Here is a 16,630-nt window from a genome sequence, read left to right as displayed (position 1 = left end):
GCCGCCAGACTGTGCCCGTCGCTGATTGGTCGTGGCCGTTTTGCCGCGACCAATCAGCGACTTGGATTTCCATGACAGCCAGAGGCCGCGACCAATGAATATCCGTGACAGACAGACAGACAGACAGACAGACAGACAGACAGACGGGTCCCTAGCGAGACGGGGGGCCCATTTTGACAAGTGTGACCAACTTTTTACTATTGATGCTGCCTATGCAGCATCAATAGTAAAAAGATATACTGTTAAAAATAAAAAATTGTGCTATTCTCACCTTCTGACGGCCCCTGCAGCCTTCCAGCTCCACGCGATTCTCTCAGCAGCTCCGTTCCCAGTGATGCATAGCAAAGTGACCCCAGATGACGTAGGATCACGCAAGACCTCTAAGTCATCACGGGTTATTGCCGCAAAGCATCACTGGGAACGCGGACCTGGTGGGAGCATCGCTAAGGCATGGACTGGATCTGGGGGCTGCCGGAAGGTGAGTATATAACTATTTATTTTTTATTTTAATTATTTTTTTTAACAGGGATATGGTGCTCACACTGCTATATACTATGTGGCTGCTATATACTACGTGGCTGCTATATACTACGTGGCTGCTATATACTGCGTGGGCTGTGCTATATACTACGTGGCTGTGCTATATACTACGTGGGCTGTGCCTGTGCTGTATGCTACGTGGAGTGTGCTGTATGCTACGTGGAGTGTGCTGTATGCTACGTGGAGTGTGCTGTATGCTACGTGGAGTGTGCTGTATGCTGCGTGGAGTGTGCTGTATGCTACGTGGAGTGTGCTGTATGCTGCGTGGAGTGTGCTGTATGCTGCGTGGAGTGTGCTGTATGCTGCGTGGAGTGTGCTGTATGCTGCGTGGAGTGTGCTGTATGCTGCGTGGAGTGTGCTGTATGCTGCGTGGAGTGTGCTGTATGCTGCGTGGAGTGTGCTGTATGCTGCGTGGAGTGTGCTGTATGCTGCGTGGAGTGTGCTGTATGCTGCGTGGAGTGTGCTGTATGCTGCGTGGAGTGTGCTGTATGCTGCGTGGAGTGTGCTGTATGCTGCGTGGAGTGTGCTGTATGCTGCGTGGAGTGTGCTGTATGCTGCGTGGAGTGTGCTGTATGCTGCGTGGAGTGTGCTGTATGCTGCGTGGAGTGTGCTGTATGCTGCGTGGAGTGTGCTGTATGCTGCGTGGAGTGTGCTGTATGCTGCGTGGAGTGTGCTGTATGCTGCGTGGAGTGTGCTGTATGCTGCGTGGAGTGGGCTGTATGCTGCGTGGAGTGGGCTGTATGCTGCGTGGAGTGGGCTGTTATACTATGTGGACTGCTATATACTACGTGGACTGTGCCTGTGCTATATACTACGTGGAGTGTGTTATATGCTACGTGGCTGTGCTATATTTCTCCGCTGTATCTGTGCACCATGAATCGTGGTATGTGTTAAACGGTGGGGGCCCACTGAAACTCTTTCGCCCGGGGCCCTCAAAAACCTGGAGCCGGCCCTGGCATTCCGCCAGCGAATTGGCACAGGATTTGAACCCCCATTCGCTGATTGGTCGCGGCCGGCCAGGCACGTCCAATCAGCGACAGGCGCAGTCCGGCTGCGAATTGGCGCGGGATTTGAACCACGCTTCGCTGATTGGTCGCGCGATATTGGCGCGAGATTTAAACACTGCTTATTCTTAAATCTTCATAAATAAACTACATACATGTTCTAGAATACCCAATGCGTTAGAATCGGGCCACCATCTAGTCTATATATATAATTTTCTAAGGGTCTGTTTGTCTGTAACTGAAATTCAGTGTTGCTGATTGGTCGCGCCCGGCCGGCCTCGACCAATCAGCGTTCATAAATAAACTACATACATATACTAGAACGAGAATAACATGAAGGACAGTCTGTGAGGGAGAGAATAACATGGAGAACAGTCTGTGAGGGAGAAAATAACATGGAGGACAGTATGTGAGGGAGAGAATAACATGGAGGACTGTCTGTGAGGGAGAAAATAACATGGAAGACAGTGTGTGTTTGAGAGAATAACACGGAGGACAGTCTGTGAGGGAGAGAATAACATGGAGGACAGTCTGTGAGGGAGAGAATAACATGGAGGACAGTCTGTGAGGGAGAGAATATCATGGAGGTCAGTCTGTGGGGGCGAGAATAACATGGAGGACAGTCTGTGATGGAGAAAATAACATGGAGGACAGTCTGTGAGGGACAGAATAACATGGAGGACAGTCTGTGAGGGAGAGAATAACATGGAGGACAGTCTGTGAGGGAGAGAATATCATGGAGGTCAGTCTGTGAGGGACAGAATAACATGGAGGACAGTCTGTGAGGGAGAGAACAACATGAAGGACAGTCCAGTCTGCGAGGAAGAGAATAACATGAAGGACAGTCTGTGAGGGAGAGAATAACTTGGAGGACAGTCTGTGAGGGAGAGAATAACATGGAGGAAAGTCTGTGAGGGAGAGAACAACATGGAGGACAGTCTGTGAGGGAGAGAACAACATGGAGGACAGTGTGTAAGGGAGAGAATAAAAATTTTCCCCGTTTTTAAGTTTATCATATGGTAAAATAAATGGTGTCTTTGAAAACTATAAGTCATCCTGTAGAAAACAAGCTGTCATTCAGCGATAGATGACTAATAAAGTTTTGACTCTTAAAATAAAGACAGGAGAAAAACAATGGCAGTTTGTCCAATGGGTTAAAACATAAATGTAAGCACCAATGTTTATATGAATACTAGATGGTGGCCCGATTCTAGCGCATCGGGTATCTGCTATATAATCGTCTAATTCTGTCTGTTTGTCTGTAACCGAAATCCCGCGTCACTGATTGGTCTCACCAGCTGCCCGCGACCAATTAGCGACAGGCGCAGTCCGGACGCGAATTTGCACTGGATTTGAACCACGCTTCGCTGATTGCTCACGGCCGGTCGTGACGAATCGGCGACAGGCGCAGTCCGGCCGCGAATTGGCGCGGATTTAAACCCTGCTGCGCTGATTGGTCGCGGCCGGCCGCGACCAATCAGCGATATTGGCGTGAGATTTAAACACCGCTTCACTGATAATGTATATATTTTACCCAGAAAATCCTGTGTATTCATTGCATTATTCTTAAATCTTCATAAATAAACTACATGCATATTCTAGAATACCCGATGCGTTAGAATCGGGCAACCATCTAGTGTGTATATATATATATAATATGCACTGCTCTTAAAAGTGAATGGAAGACTAATATCTCACATCCTAGATGTCACTGAATGAAATATTCCAGTTGTAAATATTTATTCATTACATAGTGGAATGTGTTGAGAACAATAAAACCTAAAAATGATCACCGTAAATCACAAGTAATATCCCATGGAGGTATGGAGTTGGAATAATGCTCAAAATCAAAGTGGAAAATGAAGTTACAGGCTAATCCAACTTCAATGGAAATGCCTCAAGACAAGGAAATGATGCTCAGTAGTGTGTGTGGCCTCCACGTGCCTGTATGACCTCCCTACTGTACAAAGCCTGGGCATGCTCCTGATGAAACGGTGGATGGTCTCCTCAGGGATCTCCTCCCAGACCTGGACTAAAGCATCTGCCAACTCCTGGACAGTCTGTGGTGCAACGTGACGTTGGTGGATGGAGCGAGACGTGATGTCCCAGATATGTTCAATCGGATTCAGGTCTGGGGAACGGGCGGGCCAGTCCATAGCTTCAATGCCTTCATCTTGCAGGAACTGCTGACACACTCCAGCCACATGAGGTCTGGCATTGTACTGCATTAGGAGGAACTCAGGGCCAACCGCATCAGTATATGGTCTCACAAGGGGTCTGAGGATCTCATCTCTGTACTTAATGACAGTCAGGCTACCTCTGGCGAGCACATGGAGGGCTGTGCAGCCCTCCAAAGAAATGCCACTCCACACCATTACTGACCCACTGCCAAACCGGTCATGCTGAAGGATGTTGCAGGCAGCAGATCGCTCTCCACGGCGTCTCCAGACTCTGTCACGTCTGTCACATGTGCTCAGTGTGAACCTGCTTTCATCTGTGAAGAGCACAGGGCGCCAGTGGTGAATTTCCTAATCCTGGTGTTCTGTGGCAAATGCCAAGCGTCCTGCATGGTGTTGGGCTGTGAGCACAACCCCCATCTGTGGACGTCGGGCCCTCAGACCATCCTCATGGAGTCGGTTTCTAACCGTTTGTGCAGACACATGCACATTTGTGGCCTGCTGGAGTTCATTTTGCAGGGCTCTGGCAGTGCTCCTCCTGTTCCTCCTTGCACAAAGGCTGAGGTAGCGGTCCTGCTGTTGGGTTTTTGCCCTCCTACAGCCCCCTCCACATCTCCTGGTGTACTAGCCTGTCTCCTGGTAGCGCCTCTAGACACTACGCTGACAGACACAGCAAACTTTCTTGCCACAGCTCGCATTGATGTGCCATCCTGGATGACCTGCACTACCTGAGCCACTTGTGAGGGTTGTAGAGTTCATCTCATGCTACCACGAGTGTGAAAGCACAACCAACATTCCAAAGTGACCAAAACATCAGCCAGAAAGCATTGGTACTGAGATGTGGTCTGTGGTCCCCACCTGCAGAACCACTCCTTTATTGAGCGTGACTTGATAATTGTCAATAATTTCCATCTGTTGTCTATTCCATTTGCACAACAGCATGTGACATTGATTGTCAATCAGTGTTGCTTCCTCAGTGGACAGTTTGATTTCACAGAAGTTTGATTTACTTGGAGTTATATTCTGTTGCTTAAGTGTTCCCTTTATTTTTTTGAGCAGTGCATATATATATTTATATATATATATATAGTGCACTCTATTGCTTTGTCCTTACACACTTGTCTCCCCATCAGCCACCGACACCACGTGTTACATGACCAAAATGTGGACAAGAGAACTTGTATCCCCATGAATCATCTGTGGCCCAATCAAGCTCCATATACAGTGTGCAACAGTTCGCTCTCGGAGTACGGCGTGCTGGGTAAGTGCTTGCTACATTACAGCCACCATATGAAGGGGATCTACAATATGAAGGTTGTGGGTTCCTATTTGATGTACCGTATTTTCCGGCGTATAAGACGACTGGGCGTATAAGACGACCCCCCAACTTTTCCAGTTAAAATGTAAAATCTCCTTAAAAGTCGGGGGTCTTCTTATAAACCGTGTCGTCTTATAGGACCGGTAACTAATGTGCCTTTTGGGGGGGGGGGAGTGGGCCTGATGATGACGAGGGGGCGTCTCACAGGAAAGTGAGTATCCCCCATTACCTCATTGTATCGCTGCAGCGTGGGGTCTCTGCTGGGAGCGGCGGCTGCTGCTCCTCATTGTGCAGCGTGGGTGCTGTGCTGTGGCGGCTCCTCTTCTTCAGTGTGGGGCCTCTGTGCAGCTGGGCGGCGGCGGCGGCGGCTTATCTTCAGGCAGTCGGGGCTCCTCCGGTATCTCCTTAAAGCCCGGAGGCCCTGCCGGCAACTCCATCGGTGCAATGCAGTGGCCTTCAGGAACATGGCCGCTGCTCAGATTCAGATCTCGTCCCGAGATCTCGGGAGACGAGATCTGAATCTGAGCAGCGGCCATTTTCCCGGAGACAGCTCCATTGCTGCTATGCGGTGGCCCGGCCGCTGGGGGCTGCGCATGCTCAGATTCAGATCTCTGAATCTGAGCAGCGGCCATGTTCCCGGAGGCCACTGCATTGCACCGATGGAGTTGCCGGCAGGGCCTCCGGGCTTTAAGGAGATACCGGAGGAGCCCCGACTGCCTGAAGATAAGCCGCCGCCGCCGCCCAGCAGCATTGAGGCCCCACACTGAAGAAGAGGAGCCGCCGCCCCACGCACAGCACAGCAGCCGCCGCCGCTCCCAGCAGAGACCCCACGCTGCAATGATACAATGAGGTAATGGGGGATACTCACTTTCCTGTGAGACGCCCCCTCGTCGTCATCAGGCCCACTCCCCCCCCACCCACCATATACACCCGGCAATGCGATACCCGGCGTATAAGACGACCCCCGACTTTTAAGATTTTCAGGGGTTAAAAAGTCGTCTTATACGCCGGAAAATACGGTAGTTAATAATGGAAGGAATGTATTGAAAGTGTTCACTGTGTTGTGTGGGTCACATCGTCCAAGCCTCACAATAAGATCTATATGTCGGGGTGGTTATGGCTGGGCAGCCCTTTAACAAGCACATTGAGTATATTTGATATTTTAATTGCACGGTTTGTCTCTTCCAGGATTCGAGCTTGGGTTTGCCACGGCCAGCCCAAATGCACTGGTCCTCTGGGAAGCCCAGTTTGGAGATTTCCACAACACAGCTCAGTGTATCATTGATCAGTTCATCTGCCCCGGGCAGGCTAAGTGGGTACGACAGAATGGAATTGTCCTGTTACTGCCCCATGGCATGGAGGGAATGGTAAGAATGTGATTACCTGCAGGTTTCAGTAAAATAAAGGCACTTTGTACTGATGGTTACACAGAGAGAAAAACGTAAATCTAGGATAGGACACCTGTTAATCAGATTTAGCTATTCTCCTGGGATTTATATCGCTAGATACCAGGCGTGCCAAAGCATAATTCTGCTTACCATGTCTCACACATACTGTGTCCTGAACCCAAGCATATCACCTTACAAACCCTTACATGTTCAGCTGGGGGGGTTATTTTACTAATTGTACTTATTTAATAAATGGAACCGGTCTGCTCCAACTGACAGGTCCAGTTCTATCAACCTGCAGATATAGGGTTAATCTGAAGGTTAATAGTGATATGGAGGTGCCTGGCCGCAGTACTGAAAGTGCGGCACCTGGGAAAACGTGAACTTTTTTTGTTTTTGGGAGCCGCCGGCTTTCAGTCATGCAGGCGTGCCCAGAGCAATTACAGTCACTGCTTACCTCACTGAGAGCTTTGCTGTAAGCACACCCCGGCACTGACGCATTGTAGAGTCGGCTGTCAGTCAGTGCCGGGGCTTGCTTACAGCAAAGCTCTCAGTGAGGTAAGAAGTGACTGTAATTGCTCTGGGCACGCCTGCATGACTGAAAGCCGGCGGCTCCAAGAAAAAAAAAAGTTAATTTTCTCCCAGGTGTAGCACTTTCAGTACTGCAGCCAGGCACCTTCAACACTATTAACCTACAGATTAACCCTATATCTGCAGCTTGATAGCACTGTTGGACCGGACATGTTTCCTTTTAGTTTACAGGCACTTTTTACTCCTCAAGTGATGGCATGGCTATGGGACAGCGTGTGGTTTACAAGGAAAGGGGCAGGGCTTAATGTGCAGAAATGAGGGAATTAATATATATGGTAAGTTACACATATAAAACTGTTTGTCCTTTAGGGTCCTGAACATTCCTCTGCAAGACCTGAACGCTTCCTGCAGATGTGCAATGACGACCCAGATATGTGGCCTGTAAGTCGTCCTCTTGTATCCTTCTCTTTAGGTTTGGGTGAGTTTACGTGTAGGTTTACGATTTCCACCATTACATTGATTTCAAGCAAAACGGCAAAGGAGCATGGCCTTGCTAAATGGCGTACTTATTAACCTTTGGGATATCTGTATGACGCAGCCTGGGGACGACATGGACACATTATAGCAGTGCCATATAACTAATGGGTGCAATTGGTTATTGATGTGGACAGAGAAATACCAGAGTGCTGATAGCAATTATGGGTAGAGGTTACTTGCTGGTGTAAATGCAGAAGCTGAATGTGATTTGTACCTTTTACTTCCTCGACAGAAAGCTTCTGAAGACTTTGCTGTTCGTCAGCTTTATGATTGTAACTGGATTGTTGTCAATTGCTCCACTCCAGCCAACTTTTTCCATGTGCTCCGCAGACAGATCCTGCTACCTTTCCGGAAACCGGTGTGTATGGTTTTGGAAATTCATTTATTTATTTTTTTGAGGGGGGGAGACACAACATTTTTACTGTTTAACCGGTAATCATATTATCACTTAAATGGTTACTGTCAATTCAACAAATTTTGCACCACTCCAAACAGTACAAGAAAACATAAGAATTTTTGCAATATATCTTATCAATAAATGACAAAAGCGACACAAGTTTTGGCATTTTTACTCTTTACCAAAACATATGCAAGATACAGTTATATAATCAATATGGGGCTTAAAGTGCAGAGTCTCAGCTTTAATTTAAGGGTATTCACATCATAATAATAGTAAGGGTTTATGAATTATAGCTTTTTAATATGCCGCTTTTAAAGGCACCAAAATGAATTGGATAATTATCTCGAAAGCTCGTTAATGGGCTGCATGGACTTTTCCTTCATTAATCCATCATCAATTAAGAAGGTACAAGGTCTGGAGCTGATTCCAGGTATGGAATTTGCATTTGGAAGCTGTTGCTGTGAACCCACAATATGCAGTCAAAGAAGCTCTCAATGGAAGAGAAACAGACCATCATTAGGCTGAAAAAAAGATAGGCTGATAGATACATCAGAGAGAGCAGAAATGTTAGGAGTAGCAAAAATCAACAGTTTGGTACATTCTGCAAAAAAAGAGCCCACTGGTGAGCTGGGAACTCAAATGGTCTGGGCGTACATGGAAGACAACAGTGGTGGATGATTGCAGAATCCTTTCTACGGTGAAGAAAAACTATTCACAACATCTACCCAAATGAAGAACACTCTCTAGTAAGTAGATGTTTCAGTATCTTATTATAAAGAGAAGACTTTATGAGCGCAAATACAGAGGGTTCATCACGTATAAACCATTAATCAGCCTTAGAAATGGAAAGGTAGATTAGACTTTGCCAAAAAAAAAACATCTAAAGCAGCCGCCCAATTCTGGAAAAGCGTTCTGTGCACAGATAAGACAAAGATCAACCTGGACCAGAATGATGGGAAGAAGTATGGAGAAGGCTTGGAAAGGCTTCTAACACATGGTGGAGTAGTGTGGTGGCGCTGGCATGCACGGCTCCCAATTGCGCTGGGTCACTGGTGTTTATTGATGACATGACTGAAGACAGAAGCAGCCGGATGACTTCTGCAGTGCACAGGGCGATGCTTTCTGATCAGATTCAACCAACTGCAGCAAGGTTGATTGGACGGCGCTTCACAGGACAGACGGACAATGACCCAAAACTTACTGCGAAAGCAACTCAGGAGGCAAAGAAGTGGAATACTCTGCAATGGCCGAGTCAGTCACCGGATCTCAGCCCCGTAGAGCAGCATTTCACATGGTTAAGACAAAATTAAGGCAGAAAAACCCAAAAAACAACCACATTCTGAAATGAGAAAAAAAAATCAGGCTCAAACCCATTTTGCTCACCAAACAAGACGGACGGTCAGCTCCCTGTGAGATAAGATTATAGATTCCTATTGCAGTCTATGGAGAGGGGAGAAGCATAGACAGAGAAGTCGGGATACAACAGTTTTCTAGTATTTATCTTTCCCAAATGCTGGATTCACACCTACACTGCTGAGTACTGCTGTCTAATATTCTCCATGCTATTGCTGGGTGTATTCTATAGAGACAGGGGAGCAGGAATCCCTCATATCTGTGTGTGCTGTGTATGGGAGACATCATACCAGCCAGCTTTCATTATTCACTTTATTTTTTTTTTTTTGCCTCACAGCTTATAGTCTTCACTCCAAAGTCTCTCCTTCGTCATCCTGAAGCCAGGTCAAGTTTCGACGAGATGATTTCAGGTCAGATGGATTGTCATGCTTAATGGGCTTTTTCGATATTTTACCCAATATTTCAGGCCTCTCTACTAAAAGTAAATGTGTCCTCTGCACAGAGCATGCCTCACATTAATGATAATTGTATTTATATAGCGCCAACATATTCAGTCCACACAGGGAACTGTAGAAGTCAGCAAATGTCTGCAGACTGTTGTTTCTGCGGCCCCTGTAGAGTGCTGCAGTATATGTTGGTGCTATATAAATGAAATTATTGTTCTGTGACTACTGTAAATCAGTCCTGTTACAGGATATCACAAAAGTGAGTACACCCCTCACATTTTTGTGAATATTTTATTATATTATTTCAGGGGACAACACTGAAGATCTGACACTTTGACACAATGTAGAGTAGTCAGTGTACAGCTCGTATAACAGTGTACATTTGGTGTGCCCTCTAAATAACTCAACACACGGCCATTAATGTCTAAACCACTGGCAACAAAAGTGAGTACATCCCCAAAGTGAAAATGGCCAATTTGTGCCCAGTTAGCCATTTTCCCTCCCCTGTGTCAGGTGACTTCTTAGTGGTACAAGGTCTCGGGTGTGAATGGGTTAGTCTGTCAGTGCTCAAATCATACACCTCACACTGCATCAAGGTGGTTCGCATAACTGTCGTCCTAGAAGGAAGCCTCTTCAAAAGATGATGCACAAGAAAGCCCGCAGACAGTTTGCTGAAGACAAGTAGACTAAGGACTTGGATTACTAACAACCATGTCCAGTGGTCTGATGAGACCAAGATAAACATATTCGGTTCAGATGGTGTCAAGCGTGTGTGGCGGCAACCAAGTGACAAGTGTGTCTTGCCTACAGTCAAGCATGGTGGTGGTAGTGACATAGTTTGGGGCTGTGTGAGTGCTGCCAGATGTGGGGAGCTGCAGTTCATTGAGGGACCCATGAATGCCAACATGTTCAAGTGAAAACTTTATTCTAGGTGATGTTACATTTGCACATAGGACCCCTTGTTCGAAAGAAGCTTCTGAACTCTCTCGTCCATTGAATTTGTCAGTTTTTGGATGGTTTCTGCTTCACTTGTTTTGCATGTGGACAGAATACCCTCCCAGAGCTGTTGCTTAGATGTGAACTGCCTCCCGCCATCATAGACACTCCTTTTGATGATGCTCCAGAGGTTCTCAATGGGGTTGAGGTCAGGGGAAGATGGTGGCCACACCATGAGTTTGTCCTCTTTTATGCCCATAGCAGCCAGAGATGCAGATGTGTTTTTTGCAGCATGAGACGGTGCATTATCATGCATGAAAATGATCTTGCTGCGGAAAGCACGGTTCTTCCTCTTGAACCATGGCAGGAAGTGTTGTTTTAGAAACTCCACATAGATTATGGAGTTCATCTTTACCCCTTCAGGGATCATAAAGGGGCCGACAATCTCTCCCCATGATTCCAGCCCAAAACATTACTCCACCTCCTCCTTGTTGGCGCCTTAGCCGTGTTTTCATGGGGTGTCCATCAACCAGCCATCCTCCACTCCATCCATCTGGACCATCGAGCGTTGCACGGCACTCATCGGTGAACAAAACAGTTTGGAAGTCAGTCGTCATGTATCGTTTGGCCCACTGGAGCCGTTTCTGCTTGTGTGCAGTGGATAGAGGTGGTCAACAGGATGGCTTACGCACCTCTGAAGGATCCTGCATCTTGTTGTTCTGGGGACGTTGGAGGCACCAGCAGCTTCAAAAACTTGTCTGCTGCTATGACAAGGCATTTTTGCAGCTGCTCTCTTAACCTTACGCAATTGCCTGTTGGAAAGAGTCCTCAATTTTTCCTTATCAGCACGCACACGTGTGTGCTGGGAATCAGCTACATACTTCTTGATTGTGCGATGATCACGATGAAGTGTCTTGGCAATGTTGATTGTAGTCATGCCTTGACCTAAATACTCCACAATTTGTTGCTTCTCCGCAGCCGACACATCCTTTTTCTTTCCCATTTTGGCAAAAAATGTAGACTGCTTAATAATGTGGAACAGCCTTCTTAAGTAGTCTTGCCTTTATTTGGACACACCTGTCAAACTAATGTGCACAGGTATCTGCAATTGCCTTCAGTGATATAAAGAGCCCTGACACACATCACCATCAATGAGTTTAAATGACAAACAAAAAAATTCTAACCTTATCACTCCTAAACTCTATGTGCATAATAATTTGGAACACAGTGTATATTGTATCACAGTGTCAGATCTTCAGTGTTGTCCCATGAAAAGATAAAATGAAATATTTACAAAAATGTGGGGGGTGTACTCACTTTTGTGATATATTGTACTGTTAACCAGAAACAGATTTATCACCGTCAATAATGGTTTCCATTACAAAAAAAAAGGATTGGTAATGCATTCCCTTTAAAGGAGTATTTTCATCTGCCTGATCGGTGGGCGTCCCACCTCTGGACCACTCTTTTGTCATCCAGACGCACTAGGGGAGCTCTTGCCGTCCGCGACCCTCCCCTTCTAGGTGGTTGGTGATTACAGAAAGTCAATGAACCACCTTTCTGCCAATATTTGAGGGCTCCAGAGGTGGGAGCTGCACCTGTTCAGGAGTTTTGGAAGATGGTGGATGTTCTAGTGATAGTAATACCTAGTGACAGAGAAATCTTCTATATATACCACATATATTATCTGATCAGAATGGGTACCAGTCACCATCGTCTCATTTCAGGCACACACTTTCAAAGAGTTATCCCAGAGGCCGGTCCCGCGTCCCAGAACCCTGCCGGAGTGAAGCGCATAGTCTTCTGCACAGGAAAAGTCTACTACGACCTGACCAAAGAGCGCAGCACCCGAGAAATGGAGGCAGAGGTGGCCATTACCCGTGTGGAGCAGGTGTGAGAAGCTCACTAGTCTGCAAAGTATAATTCTTGTTCATGGCCAGTAGATAGCACTTTCTTCCTTAGATGACTTGTGGAGGGGCCGGAATGACTTTGGTAATATAAATGCCTTCTGTTTCTCTTTTTTTCTTCTATGTCTTCAGCTGTCTCCATTCCCATTCGACCTTCTGGAGATGGAAGTGAATAAGTACCCCAATGCAGATCTCGTGTGGTGCCAGGAGGAACACAAAAATCAGGGTTATTACGATTACGTGAAGCCAAGATTACGCACCACAATCCACCGCAATAAGCCTGTCTGGTAGGTATGGAGTAGTAGACTGATATATTGCCGTCTCCACCATCTGTGTCACCAAAGGTGAAAGCCACGGCATAAGTGTCCATACTGCGGAGGTCACATCTGCAGCCGCAGGTTACATTGTGGGTTTCTCCGCAGCGTGTTCAGTTGGCCATATATATTTTGTACTCTCCCTGTTGGGAGAGAGCAGAAAAGTCATAGTCTGAGGCCAATCTCCTCTGATTACTAAAGGATCGGGCAGTGATAGTCCATCTGCCCATTCTAGTCTTCCCCCATCATGATCTGTCGGGGGGCCACCATACACATCAAATGAGACCGCTCCTGCCGAAATAATCGGGTGTGGCTGACATTCACCTAATCTTTGAGACCTTTAGGAGGCTGCCATTCCGGGGATTCATGCAATTAAAGGGAATATGTCATCATTTGATTTGTGCTGCCCAAACCATTAATCAGAGCTCGGCAGCACAATTGCCAGAGCGTTTTTAAAGAGACTATTCTGACTCTGTCCCTTTGCAAGTGAGTGACAGGTCTCTCCCGATGTACACAGTGGAGTGACATGTCAATCAGCCAGAGCGGTGCCACACTTCATACTATGCTCTCTCTGAAACGCCAGCTCTGATTCATGCTGCCCATGGTTTGGGGAGCATGACTCAAGTGACGGGTTCCCTTTAAATTCCTAAGATCTCGCTGATGCTGGACTTCTGCATTGATGTGGAGTCCTGCGTAGTCACCCCGGGTACCATTTATTGGGGTTGTTGTGTTGCTAATGCCCCACCACTGTTATTCTTGGCCGCTGCTGTCTGCTAGTGGTATTGTAAGTAAGTAAATTATAAGTCTGCTAAATCTTACGTTCCTGTTCTCCAGGTACGCCGGCCGCGAACCTGCAGCCGCCCCAGCCACCGGCAACAAGAAAACCCACATGACAGAGCTGAAGCGATTCCTGGACACCGCTTTCAAACTGGATGCATTTAAGGGCCTCTCTTAGACCGGCACTCGTTTACCCCTTCCTTCTGCACTCCCCATCTGCCATCCATACACTCACTGCGGCCATCCTCTCCTCTCTGTCTTTGCTTTTTTTACCCGGCCAGAGAAAAGTTCCAGGTGGCAGCTCACTGCTGCCTTGCAACCAGCCACCATTAAATGGTTTTAAAGGGGCAAAACAAACAGGAATTTCGTTTCTTCCAAAGAGCGAGAATATAAAAGAGCAGCTCTGCATATACCTCGTGTATGTGACCGTGACGTGTGCGGGGGGCGCTGGTTTTAATATTTAAACATGAGAACTGTGGGAATCATACCCGTGTATTACCCATACAGACCTGGGACACGATTTGGGCAGTCATGCAATATTTTTTTAAAGTCACATTTTATACAAGTAAATACGTTTTACCCCCCTTATGTAGTTAACCTCTTGCAATCTGGCTCCTTCCCCTGATAAAGGGGGTTCTACACTAATGTGCAATATCTCCGCTGGTCCCCACCCCCGGGGTCCCGTCCTATACACGTGCATCTGACCTGTATTGGATGAGACGCGTTGTGGACATTACCCCGGGGGACCCATAAAGACATGACTGCAAGGGAGGATAACGGAGGATCCCATTAAAGATCTGCAAAGTAACAACACAGTCTTGTCGGTCTGTCTCTGTGTTAATTAACCCAAAGAATGGCAGGGAAAATATTCTACCAGTGGCCCCGCAGAAAGGCCACCCACTCTGTGTATTCTATAGGAAGAATCTGAAGATTTCTTTCGCCTTAAAAATAGAAACAAAAAAAATCCAACGAAGATTTAAAGGGAAGTATTGATGTTGTGGTAGGTGTTAATGTTCTCTCTGGAGAGATTGATTTGACAGCTCGTACAGTGAACTACTCATTGTATGCAACACTATCAGATTAGACAGCTGCAGATTACCACTTTAGCTTTTATGTTTTATTGTTTTTATTAGACTTTTCTTAAAGGGAACAAGCCACCTTGGAAAACACTTTATAAACTCCAGACATAAGGTAATCTGCAAGGTAAATCGTATTAAAACACTACCTGGCCACCTTACTGAAAGTGCAGCTACCAGGAAAAAAATAACTTCTCTCCTCCCAGGAGCTGCCGGCTTTCAGTCATTGGGGCGGAGCCTGGAGCTTCTACAGTCATTGGTTAGTATCCTGTGAGCGGCAGCTGGAAGCCTGCCTCAGCACTTTGATTGACAGCTCATTCTGCACAATTGTCAGGGTGTGCTTACAGCCACAGCTCACAACGTTATGAGCGGTGACTGCACCGCTACCATGACTGAAAGCCGGCGGCTCCCTGGACGAAATAAGTTCATTTTCTCTCATTTTCTCCCAGTAGGTGCGCTTTCATTAAGGAGGTCAGGCAGCATTTTAGCGCTATTTATCTGCAGATATTTTCCAAGATAACAGGTTCCCTTAAAGAACTACAAATGTCTGTATTTAAAGTCACACCTTTACTAGCAAAACATCTCAAGCTCTTAAAGGGATTTTCCAGAATTATACCAAAAGGAAATATTTTTTTTTTATTTTCCTAGTAACAGCGCCACACCTGTCAATGGGCTGTTATTGGTATTGCAGCTCTTCCTAATTGAAGGGCAGAGACCATCAAGAGGAACTGCGCTGTTTCTAGAGGAAAATAACAAGCATACCCCTTTTTTACTAATTCGGGACACTTCCTCCACTGAGATTTTAACGTGGTTAAATATTTTTTATGCTAATCAGCACTGTGATAAGCTTCTCAGCCATCTCATAGTTGCAGTAAGGGTACAGGACTGAATAGAAATTAATCCAGTTCCTTTTTTTTTTTTTTTTTTTTTTTTTTTAGTTTCTCACCTGTTCTAAAGTAAATTCTGGTTTCTGATTGGTTACTATAATGTCTAATGTCCCTTTTACAATTATACACTGTGAGAGCATTGAGACAGGAAGTGTTGTCTTAGGGACACAGGAAGAGCAGATCTTACAGTTGTCCTGATAACTCAGCACAACATGGAGAGATTTAGGTTAGTTTTATGTTAGTAAAGATATGGTAATATAGATTTGGTCTTTCTCCCTTATGGTCATTTTTTGCAAAAAAAAAAGCCTCAGTTGCTCAACCCTTCCGGTCCACAACCACCCTGACATAAAAGCTTGTATTTTGCAGAAAAAATGTGAGACCTTGTAATAAAAGTTCGAAGCTTCATTTTCCCTTATTGAGGCGAAGACGTTCATTCATTTGGATGGAAACCATAAACCCTTTGCAGTTGCATGTGCCAAATTCTGACACAGAGAGAGAGGAAGGGCAGTGATAATGTTTCCTCGGAACCAAATGGGGGAGAATTATATCCCAAGAGGCCACTGACACAAAGCAATCTTATTTATTTTGTTAAAATAAATAAAAATATGTATACAGACAGTCTCTTGGAAAATCTTTACCCAGACTTTATATGGTACATTTTGGGCAGAACATAAAATGTGATTATGTATCCTGGAAAGCTGCTCCCACCAGAACCATTTTTTCATCTAAGAAGGTCCAAAATTCTTGATGAATAATTTAGAACTGATTTCTGTTTTGTTTTGTTTTTTTCTCTCCATAGTATTAAATGATTAAATTTTGCTCTCTTCAGCCACCACTAGAGGGAGCTCACTGCACACTCGTAGACCGTATTGGTTTGTCTATAAGTGTGTAGTGAGCTCCCTCTAGTGGGGGCTTAAGGCAGCAAAATTTCATCATTTAATACCATGTCTACTTGGAATATTTGGATGGCTCTAGCAATCCAGAGATAATTTACCCCTATGTCTATGCTTGTGATTTGAACATGTTGGCGAGCTCCTCC

The 16,630-nt window shown here is 45.9% G+C and overlaps 1 protein-coding gene across 3 annotated transcripts in view; it reads left to right on the top strand.

The window, feature by feature from the left end:
* OGDH (oxoglutarate dehydrogenase) overlaps positions 1-16,195 on the top strand; it is a 72,671-nt gene extending 56,476 nt beyond the window's left edge. For all 3 annotated transcript variants that reach the window (XM_077262752.1, XM_077262753.1, XM_077262754.1), the window contains 8 exons: positions 4,855-4,982; positions 6,228-6,406; positions 7,328-7,399; positions 7,728-7,853; positions 9,586-9,658; positions 12,358-12,521; positions 12,670-12,824; positions 13,686-16,195. In XM_077262752.1, coding sequence (XP_077118867.1) covers positions 4,855-4,982; positions 6,228-6,406; positions 7,328-7,399; positions 7,728-7,853; positions 9,586-9,658; positions 12,358-12,521; positions 12,670-12,824; positions 13,686-13,806 — 1,018 coding nt within the window. In that variant the 3' untranslated portion in view covers positions 13,807-16,195. The remainder of the gene's footprint in view (positions 1-4,854; positions 4,983-6,227; positions 6,407-7,327; positions 7,400-7,727; positions 7,854-9,585; positions 9,659-12,357; positions 12,522-12,669; positions 12,825-13,685) is intronic.
* Positions 16,196-16,630: the final 435 nt, after the last annotated feature.

Source organism: Ranitomeya variabilis, chromosome 5 (assembly GCF_051348905.1).
Source record: "Ranitomeya variabilis isolate aRanVar5 chromosome 5, aRanVar5.hap1, whole genome shotgun sequence".
Classification (NCBI taxonomy): domain Eukaryota; kingdom Metazoa; phylum Chordata; class Amphibia; order Anura; family Dendrobatidae; genus Ranitomeya; species Ranitomeya variabilis.
This window is presented reverse-complemented; position numbering and strand designations above follow the sequence as displayed.